Below are 16509 nucleotides of genomic sequence, written 5' to 3' on the forward strand. Positions count from 1 at the left end.
GCTTTCTACAAGGAGATAGAAGGCTTCCAAGAGGAAACGGCCTGAACGCTAACTCCAGCTTAACCCCTTGCTGAGTCTCCTGTGATGGTGTCACTGTGACCCAGGCCACGCGAGTCACCCTGAGCCATGGAGGTGACGCATTTTTCAAACAACCTTTTCCTGTTCTGGATAGGAATGTCTCCTGCCGGAGAGAGAGTGTGGAAAACTGGGGGGGGGGGGAGAAAAAAACATGAAAAACAGGAGCCAAGGCAAGGGACCTCGAATGTTTCCTTGAAGTCGTTTACTGCTCAGGAAAACAGGAAGAGAGTGAGGATATCAACATTCTGCGGACAGACAGAAGGGGATCGGGGGTTGAGGAACGCACCTTCCTACGGGAAGAAGGCCGAATTCTTTCAAGTCTCTGGACAGGGATTGTGTGACGTGGGAGGCCGGAGCGACATTAACCTGCTCGAATGTTCAAACGCTCCGTGCTAAGTTTGTTCTGTTTGTTTAGGTAGGATCTGGATTATTTTTTGGGGGGGTCGGAGAATAAGGCAGAAGAATGTCGTATACACAGAAGAATAAGGCATTTTTTGTTTTGTTTTTTTGTTTGTTCGGCTTCGCTGTTTATTTAAGGGCGTCAAGGGCTGCGCTGACTTGTTTGAAGACGTCGTCTACTGATCCTTCTGCGTTCATCTGTCGGGAAGATAAACCATGCGTTACTATGTTTCTTCCAAAGGATTGTCACATCTGCATGAATAAGCTGCAATACTGTTCAGAGCCCATAGCCCAGTGAAGCAAGATTTTTAAAAATATTACTTTATTAAAGGGAAAATAAAATTATTTATATATATATATATATATATATATATATATATATATATATATATCTTATATTTATAATTATATTTCTAATAATAATTTCCCCCCCTTTAATAAAGTTTAAAAAATAATATATATTTTTTATATTTTTACATTGAGTGGGAGCAGTAAGGGGCAACATGGACCCTTTGCTGCCACCAATGGTTGTGTAAGGAACTGCAGGGCTACACAAGCCCTGGTGTAAAGTGAAACTGGCTCAGTTGCCCCTAGCAACCAATCAGATTCCACCTTTCATTTTCCAAAGCGTCTGTGAGGAATGAAAGGTGGCATCTGATTGGTTGCTAGGGGCAACTGAGCAAGTTTCATTTTACACCATGTTTGATAAATCTCCCCCATTATGTTAAAGGAATACGTCTGTGCACAGTGTAACAAAGGGGGAAGTGATTGACCATTTTCCTGCTCACTCTGCTACAAGGTGGCACAGTCACCTTCTCCAAACATAATATATATATATACACACATTTTATTAATAAAGTTATAATACCAGGTTATATAACTTTATTAAAGAAATGTAGAAAAAAAAAAATCTCACTGGAATACCCTTTAGGGTGCGCTCACACCTACAGGATCCGCAGCAGATCTGCAGCAGATCCGCAGCAGATTTGAAGGTGCAGATTTGATGCTGTGTTTAGTTAATTAAATGAAATCTGCTGCGGATCCACAGCAGAAAATCAGCTGCGGATCTGGTAAGTGTGAACGTACCCTTAAGGTTGCGCCATATACTAGCTATGTAATAAAACTGTGGGACACTCTGACATCCTTCGGATGAATGGATAGGCCATAAGGCTAAAATGCTGTGTGAATAGAGCCTTTAAGGAAAGTCAGCCAAAGCCATTGGGGTGTCCCAATGTGTCAGGGGTATTCAGGTGATAAGCCATTGCAAACATGTCTGACAGCTGCGTATTCTTCTTTGCCTATTGAAATCATATGCACACTCAGCCAAGCTGAACATGCATGTGTGTGTTGGAGTTGGAGAGAACAGCTGTCCAGGTTGTTTGGGCTTCATGATGGGGACTGGTCGGGATGACGTACCTTCCTCACAATGCCTCTGCTTTCATACATAGCAATGACGGGTTCTGTGGCTTTGTAGTAAGTCTCCAGTCTCTTCTTGATAGTTTCTTCGTTGTCATCAGCACGGCCGCTGGTCTCGCCACGTTTCAGTAACCGTTTGACCATAGTTTCGGAGCCGGCATCGATGTACAGCAGCAGTGAGGGGGGAGCAATCTGCAGAGGCAACAGGAAAGGGATTATAACTGGGATTAGCAGAACATGAATGGAATTATGTCCTGGAGGGCGATGGTCTGGATTATGGTGCTGTAAAATCATGGCTGGGAATGGGATTATATTGTATACAATGACCTAATAATGGGATTATGAGATGGTGAAGGGTTATAAATGAATGGCCTTTTGTTAGTGATACAACCATACAGCCATATAGGCCAGAGCCGCCATGATAATCACCTGCAAGCCACCCTATTAACCCAACATATATCTAATGTGTGGGACTTTCGAAAAGACATCCTGATTTCAGCAAGATTTTGCCAACTATGCTATGATTGGCTGCAGCCTACTTCCCCCTTCCCATTGAAGACACATGCATGCTCATCTGAGCTGTGCATGTATGTGTATGGGGAATCCCCATAGCACCTTAAAGAGACCCTGTCATGTAGAACATGAAATCTAATCTGCCAGCAGCATGTTATAAAGCAAGAGAAGCTGGGCACATAGATATATAGTTCTGATATACAGTAGTTTGCAACTAATTGATTAAAATCCCTCCTCCTTTTGACCTTAGGAGTCCAGGGGGCAGTCCTAATGAGTGATTGACAGCCATGTCTGTATGCATGCTAATACAGGGAAGGTTTCAGTCATGCGAAGAGACCGCCCACCAGACTCCAAAGCATGGAATAAGCAGGGATTTTAATCAATGACGTTGTATGTTATATTGAATATTTTCCAATAAATTGTATAACAATCTCCTCAGCTCCTCCTGCTCCATAATATGAGGTGACAGGTGACATTCTCTGTGCGCAAGAGAGATATATGGTGGCCTCCGACTCCCACCTGATGGTTCATGCTGGGGGGACAGAAAGATCAGGCTTGTTGGACTTTGTTCTTGGAGAAATAAGCCACCTCTAGAGCTGCTTTCTCCCCTCTCCCCATTTAGAATGCATGTAGATGTGTATGGGGGGTGCTCAGACAATAGATATCTATATGGCCAGTTTATGTTTCTTCTATAGGAGGGAGAGGTCTAAGTGTTAGGGGGTCCCAGAAGGTCCCTTTTGCCAGTGGTTACATCACTGTGTAGGTTACAGTACTACAATACATGGGGTGGGGGGCACTGGTATAGATTTGGTGCTGGGCCCAAAAGCTACATCTCTGACATTAGATTTTATATATAATGAATATTACAACGTCTTGAGACTGGAGACGCCTAAACAGGGAGTAGTTGGCTCACTCCGAGTGTCTACAAGGAAGTATAGTGTAAGACAGCACGCTCCTCACCTTCTTCTCAAACTCTTCTCCCTGCTTGACCTCACGAGGGTACCCGTCTATGAGGAATCCTTTGGAGACATCAGCCTTGGCGATCATAGCATCTCTCAGCATGTCCAGAACTGTGTCCTGGGGAAGGAAGAGACACTTGACTATATGAAGATCTATGATGGCTGCCCTGATTGCGATTTCTCAGAGTAATGAGTATAATACACGTAGCCCCTAATAATACTATGAAAACAGCGTAAACAGGATGTGATAGCTCTAACACAGCGCTGACCCGCTCCGGGTCACACACCGTGTTGTTTATAACGTTCCCAATTTCCTCTATTTCCTCAGAATAATTATGATTTTTTCCTCCTTTTCCTCCATTAAAGTTTAGCATCAATGACAGCGATGGGGGGGAACAAAACATTCACTGGCCATCCATGACCCAGACCTGCATATAAGGTAAGACTAGGTGGCAATGAACTATGTGTATATAGAAAAATTAGGATACAGCGCCACCTAATGGAAGAGAGGGCCATGACAACTAGTGACGATGGGCAGATATATTATCGTATCCTTAGACTCATGCTATATGACAAAGTTGGTACATCTGACCCTTTTGCCCCTGAGTAGAGTCCATTCAGGACTGAAATGCGTTGGTCTTACCAAAGGCACTAGCTCTCCTCTCTCCATGATGGCAGACAGGGTCTTCCCTCTCTCTGTTCCTGAGGACACTTCAGCCCTCAGGAGGTCTCCAGTGGACAGATGGGTGTAGCCATATTTTTGGACGATCCTCTCACACTGGGTCCCCTTGCCGGAACCTGGTCCTCCTGAGGTCAGCGTCAATATAAACTTGTTATAACCACGACAGAGAAAATGACATTGGAAACTGGTGGCTAGAGATGAGCGAACTTCGAATACGTTTAGATTCGTCCCAAACTGATCGTTGACTACCGATGGCTGAAGAAGTTGGATACAGAGGGGGACATTTGTTATTAAGACCGGGGTATTTGTACAGTGGTCTTAAATTAGGGCCCGCCCCCAAATACCCTGTCTGATTCACTAAAAGGCCCACGTCTCTTAGCGAATCCGGCAGGAATTGCGCAAAAATATACACCTGCTCTTGAACAGGTGTAATTTTTTGCCTGGTTTACACCTGATAAATGAGGTGCAGGAGGAGATCACACTTTCTCCCCGCTATGCCGTGCCACCTCTGCCCACCCATCAGACGAGCAGGGAGGATACGGTTAGCAAATCTGCCCCTTTTCCATGGTATTTTCATAAATGTCCCCCAGAGTGTTCAGGTACGGAAGATCCCTAGCGTGCTCGAGGGTTGCTCATGTCTACTGATGACCTGATATAAACGTTCTGGCGTATATCACCAATACACCCGATACTCACCGACCACGAAGATGATCTTACTGTTCTTCAATTTATCTGAAGAAAGAGAAATATAATAAATTAATTGTGCAATAATCCCATTTCTAATCTGACCCATGTGGCGATCCATATAATCCTATGGGGTCTTACTGTATGCCATCTGTCACATATCATATCATGACATATCCATTATATGGACGCCATTATAGTCTATGGGTGACAGTTAAGGGTAAATGGGTGCCCAACGGTATTTGTCCCCCATAGGCTGTAATGGCGTCTGTTAGATACGGCATGATAGGGTGACATGTCGGTTAAACGGATCCCGTGATAGTCAATGTCGAGCGTCCACCGCAACTGCCTATGGTTGTATTGTTATAAATGGGATTATATAAAAACTTATGTCGCAGAAAAACACAAAAACATCCCTATACAAAGCCGGCCCAAAGTTCATTAGCGATTGATACGGTCCAACCAAAATCTAAGTGTTATCATCATACAAATATGGCCGCCTGGGAGTCATAACTGTCATCCAGGCTTGTAACACTACGCTCATGGCCGCCTTAAGTCTATGATATGAAGGACACAGATGGATATGACTAATCTCTGGATTGTTACCTGTCTCCGGAGACGTTTTGGACCCCCGACAACGCGTGCAGCCGGCTCCCATTTTGTGTTCGGTCTGTGACTACTAGCGGTAACCTGGGATTCCCTCTCACACCTGCACACTAGTGACCTGGCTGTGTCATGGCAGACTCTCACAAGTTTTTAGTTAGTGAAGTAGGAGGGAAGCTTGATGTTAGTTCTCTGCTGTTCTGGCAACCACCTCTCCTCCTCCTCCCTGAGGCCGGGCCTTGTGGTCAGTGGCAGCGTGCCTGTTGTCATGGAGACACATCACACGCAGGACTGTGGACAGTTACCGGCGCCAACAGTAAACATTGACAGCAAGCAGTGATGCTGCCAGTGGTCATGTGACTACTCCCCCCAATATCTCATTATACCTCCAGGGATCCTGCCAGCAGTCATGTGACTACTCCCCCCATCATCTCATTATATCTCCAGTGATCCTGCCAGCAGTCATGTGACTACTCTCCCCATCATTTCATTATATCTCCAGCTGTGTGACTGTGACTACTCTCCCCATCATCTCATTATATCTCCAGCTGTGTGACTGTGACTACTATCCCCATCATCTCATTATATCTCCAGTGATCCTGCCAGCAGTCGTGTAACTACTCTCCCCATCATTTCATTATATCTCCAGCTGTGTGACTGTGACTACTCCCCCCATCTTTTCATTATATCTCCGGTGATCCTGCCAGCAGCCGTGTAACTACTCTCCCCATCATTTCATTATATCTCCAGCTGTGTGACTGTGACTACTCCCCCCATCTTTTCATTATACCGCCAGTGATCCTGCCAGCAGTCATGTTACTACTCTCCCCATCATGTCATATCTCCAGTGATCCTGTCAGCAGTCATGTGACTACTCTCCCCATCATCTCATTATATATTCATTGATCCTGCCAGCAGCTATGTGACTAGACACAAGAGTTGTCATCCAGCTTTTCTAGGAATCAGAATGGTATTTCTATACAGGAATGGGAATAAATAACTAGGCTGGTTCAGGAGCCTGGGAAAGCTGGGTGATGACCGTTGTGTCTGCCTGTCTTGGCTGCCATGTTAGTTTTTAGAAAAACTATTTATGATGGCAGAAAAGTCATCTCTGGAGAAAATTGCATCGGATATTAAAGGGTTGTTCACCCCAAAAAATTCTGTCAAATTAACTGGTGCCAGAAAGTGCCATTTGTTTTTTACTTCTATTAAAAAAATCTCCAGTTTCCAGTACTTATCAGCTGCTGTATGTCCTGTAGGAAGTGGTGTATTTTCTCCAGTCTGACACAGCACAGGACACAGGAAATCTGTACTTATGATCAGCCACCACTCTGTTCCAGTGGGAGACATGGGACCCCTGTTTTTGTGATCATTGGGGGTCCCAACAATGAGACACTCATCATCTATCCACTGGAGCTGATTCAGGATCACTGATATATAGATGCAACCTCCAGAAACTGGATGGATGTTCTCGGCAGCACATAGGCCACGCTGTTAGTCTGGAATAACACATGTTGCTGAAACATCTACTTACACTGCTATAAATAGTGGTCGGGGAGAGGAGTGGGCGGGGGTCGGTTGCTGCTGCTAACATTCGCCTGACTTCAAAGTATAGCATTCTGACCGGGAGACCTCTGTGTGCAGGAATATCAGACCCTCTCTGACTATTTCTCTTAAAGGGCATCTCCATAAAAACGTATTCATGGGGAGAAGGATCATTAAAAATATTCTATGACTTATTATAAGGGGGTTGTTTAGTTTTGACACTGAATTTGCAGAGTTCACTTACGTCACAGAGCCATGACAGGAAAAATTACAAGGCTTAAATTGATAAGGTACTCCAGAGAAAAAGGATAACTTAATAAGTTACATAGATTTGTAAATTACTTTTATTTAAAAATCCCAAGTATTCCAGTTCTTATCAGCTGCTGTATGCCCAGCAGGAAGTGGTGTATTCTTTCCAGTCTGATCCAGTACTCTCTGCTGCCACCTCTGTCCATGTCAGGAACTGTAATAGCAATAAAAAATCCCCATAGAAAACCTTTACTACTCTGGACAGTTCCTGACATGGACAGAGGTGGCAGCAGAGAGCCCTGTGTCAGATAGGAAAGAATACACCCCTTCCTACTGGACATACAACATCTGATAAGTATGGGAACTAGACTAGATTTTTAAATAGAATTTGCAAATCTGTATAACTTTCCGGTATTGGTTAATTATTTTTTTTTCTCTGGAGTACCCCTTTAAGAAATACTATGAGATAGTTGAATGTTTAGCCGACAGCTTATTAACATGACTGTTCTGCTTGGCCAAATGGATAATCAATACAGAGAGATAAGTGTCTGTAATCCACCCCTCATGATGTGGGACAGGCTACTATCCAACCTCACGGAGTACTGACTGCCATTGGTGATGCCTCTGCTGTCTAATTGCAGTAAAAAAAAAATATAAAAAAAAATCTGCCATTTGAAAATTTCACCTTTGCTTCCCATGTTCTTCCTCTTCACATTTATATTGGTCGGAGAACATAAAGCGGTATCGTTGTCAATGGGAACAAGCCAAAGGCTGACAATGGCACAGACAGATAGTCAGAGAAGTGGCGCAGGGGCGATAGTGACGGGCTTACCTGCCATTTCTGTAGGATCGGGGCTCACAGGAACCTCTATCTGGAAGAGAAAGGGGAAATAAACCTTATTACACTCATGTCTCCTGTATACAGCCTCTAGCTTCTATATACAGTAGTGTCCTGACCTGTGGCTCTCCAGCTACTGCAAAAACTCCCATCATGCCCTGACTGCCTTCAGCTACTAAATACAGTAGTATTATCAACCTCAGACTAACTATTGTACGACTACAACCCCCATCATCTAAATAGTTGGCAGTAACTGCCAGGACATGATGAGAGTTGTAGTTCTGCCACAGGTTGGAGAGCACTAATATAAGAGAACAGCCATAGAATAGCGTAGGCTTTGTTTGCCATTCAGGATCTGTGGAAAGCTGGACGACAAGCCTTATAGGGGCTGACCTGTACAGACCCTCCTGCCAGTGCTGTAGACTCTACGTTACCTTTGTACTGTATCGGGAATAATGGATTTCCTCCCCAGCGCTCAGGGCTACAGGCGGCGAGTCTCTGGAGGCCACAACTACACCTGTCATCAGTTCCCCAAGGTTTCTGTCCTTTAAATTAACCCTTGCAGTATTATGTGTATACAGGACAGTGAGGGATGACAAATTACTATATGTCACTTTAGTTCTAGCATGTGGAATGTAATTATTATTTACAGCCGGAGTGATCCTGCACAATGATGCCCTATTCACACAGATAATCAACGTTTTCTAAACGAGAGCTTCTATTGACTTTAATGGGATATCTTCCCATTCTGCCTTCCTCTGGATCAACACAGTAGGGTTTCCCTAGGTTGAACCTGATGGGCTCTTGTCTTCTTTCAACCTTATTATCCATGTCACTATGTTATTAATACTGGTACACGGCAACCTAGGCAACTTCTCCAGGCCCCATCCCCAAGTTGGGACAATGAGGAATCCAGAACAGCAGGACTATGGCCTGAAAAACCTGCTGGATAGGTGGTCTGTGCTGCAATGTGGTAGCTGCCAATGTTGGCAAGAGCGCTGGGCCAAGACAAAAACTTAATACAGGAGCACTGGAGGAGGGAGCGACCTCTTGTGGTCGGAGGCAGAATGCAGACAGTTTGGTGAGGCAGTGTGGTATTTAGTATCTGGTGCTGTAGGGGGTATTATGTATGCTGCATTGTGGTATTTGGTGCTATATGGGGTATTATGTGTGCTGCACTGCGGTATTTGGTGCTGTAGGGGGTATTATGTGTTCTGCACTGTGGTATTTGGTGCTGTAGGGGGTATTATGTGTGCTGCACTGTGGTATTTGGTGCAGAACTGTGGTGTTTGGTGCTGTAGGGGGTTTTATGTGTGCTGCACTGTAGTATTTGGTGCTGTATGGGTGCAATATGTGCTGCACTGTGGTATTTGGTGCTGTAGGGGGTACAATGCGTGCTGCACTGTGGTATTTGGTGTTGTAGGGGGTACAATGTATGCTGCACTGTGGTATTCGGTGTTGTAGGGGGTATTATGTGTGCCGCACTGTGGTATTTGGTGCTGTAGGGGGTACTATGTGTGCTGCACTGTGGTATTTGGTGCTGTAGGGGGTACTATGTGTGCCGCACTGTGGTATTTGGTGCTGTAGGGGGTACTATGTGTGCCGCACTGTGGTATTTGGTGCTGTAGGGGGTACTATGTGTGCTGCACTGTGGTATTTGGTGCTGTAGGGGGTACTATGTGTGCCGCACTGTAGTATTTGGTGCTGTACAGGGTATTATGTGTGCCGCACTGTGGTATTTGGTGCTGCTGGGGGTATTATGTATGCTGCACTGTAGTATTTGGTTCTGTAGGGGGTATTATGTATGCTGCACTGTAGTATTTGGTGCTGTAGGGGGTACTATGTATGCTGCACTGTGGTATTTGGTGCTGTGGGGGTACTATGTATGCTGCACTGTGGTATTTGGTGTTGTTGGGGTATTATGTGTGTTGCACTGTGGTATTTGGTGCTGTAGGGGTATTATGTGTGCTGCACTGTGGTATTTGGTGTTGTTGGGGTATTATGTGTGCTGCACTGTGGTATTTGGTGTTGTTGGGGTATTATGTGTGCTGCACTGTGGTATTTGGTGTTGTTGGGGTATTATGTGTATTGCACTGTGGTATTTGGTGTTGTTGGGGTATTGTGTGTTGCACTGTGGTATTTGGTGCTGTAGGGGTATTATGTGTGCCGCACTGTGGTATTTGGTGTTGTTGGGGTACTATGTGTGCCGCACTGTGGTATTTGGTGTTGTTGGGGTATTATGTGTGTTGCACTGTATTATAAAGGTTCAAGTGGAAAAAAAATTTCAGAAGCCCTGGTATATACTACGTCATGTGGGGCCTCACTAATTCTGCCCAGTCCACCCTAACTGGCCTGGGCATCACTTAATGGGCATGTTTATTTAAAAAAAAATCTTCAATGGATCTTCGTATTCTGGGATGGAGATGGTTGTTATAGACACTGTAGGACCCCCTCCCCTCTATATATGGCTGTAGAGAATGAATGAGGCTGGTGAACATACTGTATATATATATAATGGATAAAAACACATCTAATGCACATATAGCTATACATTAGCCTGTGCTATGCTTTGCCAGTAAGGATTGTCATAGCAGCTTGTCTACAACCCTGAACAATGACATGTCTGTGTTTTGCAGCGTTTCCCCCGCCTCTTTACAGTCGCTGCAGGCACCAAATACTCGCTCATATAGGACTAAGCAGTAAATCTACAATACAAGGCCAATCCGTACAATAATAATAGTCAACATAATAATCTGCTAATAGTCATAAAGCAATAAAATACCACGGTTTGCAGCACATAGGCATACGTATAGGCTTACACAGAAGACGCTGATGACCTTTCTCAATGACGCGCTGCAGGTTGTCTCCTCAGCCCACAGGTAAGCGGTGTGAGGGTAGTAGGCCGGCAGAGATCGGCATGTCAGCCCTCTATGGTACAGGAGATAAACAAGAGGCAGAGGAGCTGCAGAGGAGGCTGACGGCAAGGAGCAGGATGACGCAGGATGTGATGGAGACAGAGGAGTTAACTATTGGGCAACCAGACTGAGATCCTTAAACTCTTCAACTGCTGGCGTCCTCCATCTGTATCCTATAGGCAGGTACAGTACTACAGTACACACCTTCATATAGGAGGAGCCTCTACACCACGGATAGGGAACCTGCGGCCCTCCAGCTGTTGCAAAACTACAATTCCCATCATGCCTGGACGGCTAAAGCAGTGCCACACCTGACCTTGTGTGTGGTATTACAACTTGGCTCCATTCACTTCAATGGAACGTAACTGCAATACCACACAAAAACTGAAGACAGGGGTGGCGCTGTTTTGTGGAGGGGAAAAGGAACTATGGTTTTCTAATCCCTGAAAATCACTTTAAGAATGTGAAACATCTTATCCTTTAAATTCAATTTTTAGCTGTTCCTTCCCCCTTTACTTGTTCATCCTGATCTTTCTGGTTCCTGACTAGAATATGAGAATTACAACAAATCTGCTATTCATGTAGGGAAGCATGTTATGGGGTTGTGTAAGTCGTAGGACCTCTTTGAAGAAGTACCAGTGGGGTGATCCTATGGGCTCTTCCATGGTATTCACTGTCACTCAATAGTGGAAGTTGTCACTCAGGGACTAGGTCCCTCTCTAAGCTTAATATGTCTTAATAGGGTAAAAGGACACAGAGAGAGTAGGTGTCTAAAGCAGACAATCCCTTTAAATGGGCCGTAAAACATTAGAAATAATATTTTTCCGTAAACAGCGCCCCTCTTGTTAGAGGCTTTGTCTGGTATTGCAGTTCACCTCAACATAATAAAATGGATAGGGCTGCAATACCAGGCATCTCATGAATTAGGGTAACACTGTTTCTGAAAGGAAAGGCAAATTTTTTTCTAATCCTGAACAACCCCCTTAAGTAAGAGAGTAACTGTTCAGTTTCCCTGCAGCGCCACCACAGGTAAAACTGAGCATTACATGGCCTCCATTCACATAAATGGGTTCTCTGTGTAATGCAGAACAGGACAGGTCCTCTAGAGAGGGAGACACTCTTTATCTTTACCACTCTCTATTTAAGCTAAGAGATAAGAAGTCCCTGAACCAAGACCCAGCTATATCAGCAGCTGTATGTCCTGCAGGAAGGGGTGTATTCTTTTCCAGTCTGACACAGTGCTCTCTGCTGCCACCTCTGTCCATGTCAGGAACTGTCCAGAGCAGCAGCAAATCCCCATAGAAAACCTCTCCTGCTCTGGACAGTTCCTGATGTGGACAGAGGTGGCAGCAGAGAGCACTGTGTTTAAGCATAAAGAATTATCCACTTCCTGCAGGGCGTATAGCTGCTGACAAGAACAACTTCTGTTTTTTTTTTCCTTTTTAAACAAAAGGAATTTACAAACTTGTATAACTGAGAATCCCCCTCCGTAACCACCAGTTGATTTAATTTTTTCCCCTCCTCCGGAGTATCCCTTTAAGGTTCCCATGCACATATCCTCCAACCATCTACTGTTAAAGGGGGTCACCAATCCCTACTTAGATAGACCCTCAGATTTAAGAAGACTCTGGAATTTCTGGCGGAGCAGAATACAACTGTCTAATGTGTATGGGGACCTATCAGTATTTCCTGTAATATAAAAAGACACAAATACTGGGAAATACAATCAAAAGGTGTTTCAAATTCAGGCCCTTTTCCATATATTATACATACAGAATGTGTAAGGTATATATGTATACACTTATCCCTATGACAAACCTTCCCACTCAAATCGAATATTCCGCTCCGCTCTATGTTGATCCTCTAGGCTTATGTTGTTTTACCTTGTGTCGCTCCTGTCTTGTGTCACTCCAGCCTGTCCTGCTCTCAGCGGCTTGTGATAAAGCTACCAGGCGCTAATGCTTTTCCTATCTATATTTAATGAGCTGATAGAATAAACCTCATCTGTGCCTGTGCTGCTGCTCCTCATCTGCAGAGATCACTTCCTGAAGCTCCTCGTTCACAGCGTACATACTGTACTGTCATTCCTAAGTCATCCACGAGGGGCAGCAGCACACCATTTGAAAATATTTATAGTATAAAGGAGTGGTGGTGGTGCAAGAAATGGGCGAAATAAAGGGGGCTACATGCTGCAAAGCCATGTATCACAATCAGTGGCAGTCTCCATTATGGTGTTAGGGTGGTTGCATTGCTGCATTGTCCTTTTACTGTAACATCATGTGTGGATTATATCAATATGTGGCATCATATTATGGTTTTGTGTGTGTTAATTCCAAGCTATGCTGTCCTGCTGTATGTCCTGCAGGAAGTGGAGTATTCTTTCCAGTCTGACACAGTGCTCTCTGCTGCCACCTCTGTCCATGTCAGGAACTGTCCAGAGCAGGAGAGATTTTCTATGAGGATTTGCTACTGCTCTGGACATTTCCTGACATGGACAGAGGTGGCAGCAGAGAGCACTGTGTCACACTGGAGAGAATACACCACTTCCTGCAGGACATACAGCAACTGAGGAGTACTGAAAGACTGGAGACCTTTAAGTAATTGACAAATCTGTATAACTTTCTGCCAGCAGTCGATTTAAGGGTGGGTTCACACTACGGAATGCGCGTGGAAAAGTTCCATAGGATTCTATTGCTCGTACCCGTTCATGGCGGCGCACATATCCACCGACTCCATAGACACCATTTTATGGCCAGGCCGATTCCGCAGTCTGCCAAAAGAATTGACATGTCAAATAGGCACGCCACCGTGAGCAGGTACGAGTAACGGATTTCTTCCAGAACGTATCCGTGCACATTCCGTAGTGTGAACCCACCCTTAAAAAGAAAAACAATAAGGGCCTATTCTAATTTTTGCTATGGGACCCCATGATCAGTTGTTATACCCTTCTAATATGACTTCAGCACGGCCTAAACTTCTTGCTCAGCCTGGGCCCTAGGCTGTAACACTATTGTGACCAGTGTAATCTGAGAGTGACTGGTTGCTATGGATTTTGTGCATAACAACCCCTTTTAAAAGGCTGTTACCATTGGGAAATGTATCCCTAGCAACCAGGTAGTCTCAAAAGAGTCAGATAAGTATATAAACCAGGACTGACAGAGGATCCCACGTCTCCTCTCCATAACCACTCGTAGCTCCATGTTCTATAGAATCTCTATATAGTTACATGTATACTGACATAGCTGTGTCCGCCGTGTATACACTTACAGTAGACGTGTCAGGATGATGAATGGGGGGTTGTGACGTGTCAGGACGATGAGTGGGGGGTTGTGAACAGCTGCTGTCCTGCGTGGACCCTCTGCCCCTGTCTCCTGTCCAGACTAGGTCACATTACAGCCTGGCCCTCAGCCCCTACCTAATAAGGTCAAAATGGCTGCCGTCCCGTCTCCTTACAGGTTCTAAGTATGGATCACCCTGTCCTGTGTCCCCGCAGCTGCACATACACACGCTCAGTATATACTGGATACCCCCTTATCCTACATGTGAGGTTTCATCGGATGGAGACCAGGGATAGAAGCCTTTAGGGACATTATTACTGATCCCAATGTGTTCCTCAGGCGTCTACCTCACGGGTGACATTATGGCACTGAGGCTATCTTTAGCTGCAGGGGTTATGCAATTCTGGTGGCTGAAATGTCACACGGGAAGGTGAAGCCATCTCTTATCTGCTCCACATACAGATAGTGTCACCTTACCTGAGATGTTCAGTGACACTCAGGGTTCACTAGGACAACATGCTTACTATAGACAAAGTGCACGTTCCATATAATCTACAGGTTATTACATACCCGCCATTCATATCTAGAGAAGCTTCCATGCTGTTTCAGAAACTTTTGCAATGTTTCACCCTGGTCTTAAAGGGATTATCTCCAGATTAAAAGTTATGAGCTATCCACAGACAGCTGATCCATTCATTCTTTATGGGACTCTTAGCACTACACTGGGCTACATTTAGAAGTCCCATAGTGAATTGAGTTTATCCAACAACAGCCATGATATATAGCATCACTATGGGTGTGGCCTCGTTGCCCTGGCACAAGAGGACACTTGATTTAAGCTTAATATTTTCTCAGTTGTAAAAGGGGTATTCCGAGCAGTAACTCTTATCTAAAATTGTGGTAAGTGTGGTAGAAAACATAAAAAACATATACTCACCTTCCTTGTTCCAACTGCTGCCGCACACTTCGTGTACGTGGTCCCGATACATAACACAGTTTGCGTTAGGGCGCATTTTATGAGGTGGGACTTTGCTATAATAGCATGCACCACACCTAAACACAGAAAGTACCGTGCACAAGACCAGGAGAACAGCAGCAGGAGCAAGGAAGGTGAGTATCAGGTTATTTTTACATATTCCACCACACAGACCACAGTTTTGGATAAAAGTTCCAGCTCGGAATCCCCCTTTAAAAGATGAAGGGCTTGTCAGCCCTTTAAGAAATTCTTTAGTTCTATAGTCAACATATTTTACTCTCTAACTATATTAATACCTGTATTATGGATGTATACAGGCCAAAGTCACAGTCACCCTAACACGACATGGCTGATAGCAGGGAACAACAGATATACAGTATTCATTTTTTATATCTAAATATAACTTCTAACGCAAACTTTTTATATATTCGGGATAGGGTTCATTCTACCGTCTTTAGTAATATTCCAGCAGAGCCTCCTTTATACGTCGTATCCCTTCCTGCACTCCCTTTATCCTTCTTTGCCCTCACCACGGATCTGACTTTGCTGCGGGCTCAGGCGGGTGGCTGAATATTTATATACACACAGCAAAACATCATTAAATCAAATCTAACGTACCAGCCTACAAGTGGATTATACAAAGGGCACAGCGAGGGCACAGAGGCAAGGGGAGGCCATTACACATGCTGCCATAGGCATCAATCTAGCAACATAATTTATATGAAAAAGTGCGCATTGTGGCGGTATAACATAAACCACACATACTCACCCGCTGCTGTCCCCTCAGTCCTAATCACTGACTGAGATGGGTCACTGTTGTGGTGAGTCTGGTTTTATGTTATACTGCCATATTTTAACTTTTCTGTATGGACTACCCCTTTAAGGAACCGCTCAAAAGGTAATTTTATAATGTAGGCTGATGATCAGGGTTTATGCACTGCAAGATTTATACAATAACTTATCACTGAGACTACCCCTTTAATAGGGCTGCAATACCACACACAACCCATAGGTATGAGTGGCGCTGTTTCTGGAAGTAAGTAGCTATGTGTTTTATATCTCATACAACCCCCTTAATAGGGAATCTTGGCATGGAGGATGTATAGCTTATAGCCTTGCCCTATCTCAGCCTGAAAGAAACGTAAAAAGCAATAGCAGCCGTATAGTTATGATGAGGCTTTTCCCTAAGGAGAGATAACTAGAGACTGTTACATGCGGGGTTGACTTCTGGACAGCGCACAGTCTAGCCTGCACACTGCTAATGAAGACAAGGGAACAACATGTGTATGTGAGTCTTCTGGAGTCCTGACTACAGGGAATACCATTTACATAACCTGGAATAATCTCCATGCCCACAAGTCTGCGCTCCAGAAA

At 44.5% G+C, this 16509-nt stretch overlaps 1 protein-coding gene across 6 annotated transcripts in view; it reads right to left on the reverse strand.

Moving 5' to 3' along the window:
• Positions 1-265: 265 nt before the first annotated feature.
• Positions 266-16509, reverse strand: part of AK1 (adenylate kinase 1) — a 47902-nt gene continuing 31658 nt past the window's right edge. For 3 of the 6 annotated variants that reach the window (XM_069986115.1, XM_069986114.1, XM_069986117.1), the window contains 6 exons: positions 7961-8000; positions 4744-4779; positions 4009-4172; positions 3367-3483; positions 1894-2085; positions 266-675 (listed from right to left, as the gene is read on the reverse strand). In XM_069986115.1, the coding sequence (XP_069842216.1) occupies positions 607-675; positions 1894-2085; positions 3367-3483; positions 4009-4172; positions 4744-4779; positions 7961-8000 (618 nt within the window). In that variant the 3' untranslated portion in view covers positions 266-606. Of the gene's footprint in view, positions 676-1893; positions 2086-3366; positions 3484-4008; positions 4173-4743; positions 4780-5337; positions 5633-7960; positions 8001-10785; positions 10831-14148; positions 14192-16509 lie in introns of those variants that run through there. The other 3 variants (XM_069986120.1, XM_069986118.1, XM_069986116.1) reach the window with 3 other exon arrangements.

Source organism: Dendropsophus ebraccatus, chromosome 10 (assembly GCF_027789765.1).
Source record: "Dendropsophus ebraccatus isolate aDenEbr1 chromosome 10, aDenEbr1.pat, whole genome shotgun sequence".
Lineage (NCBI taxonomy): Eukaryota > Metazoa > Chordata > Amphibia > Anura > Hylidae > Dendropsophus > Dendropsophus ebraccatus.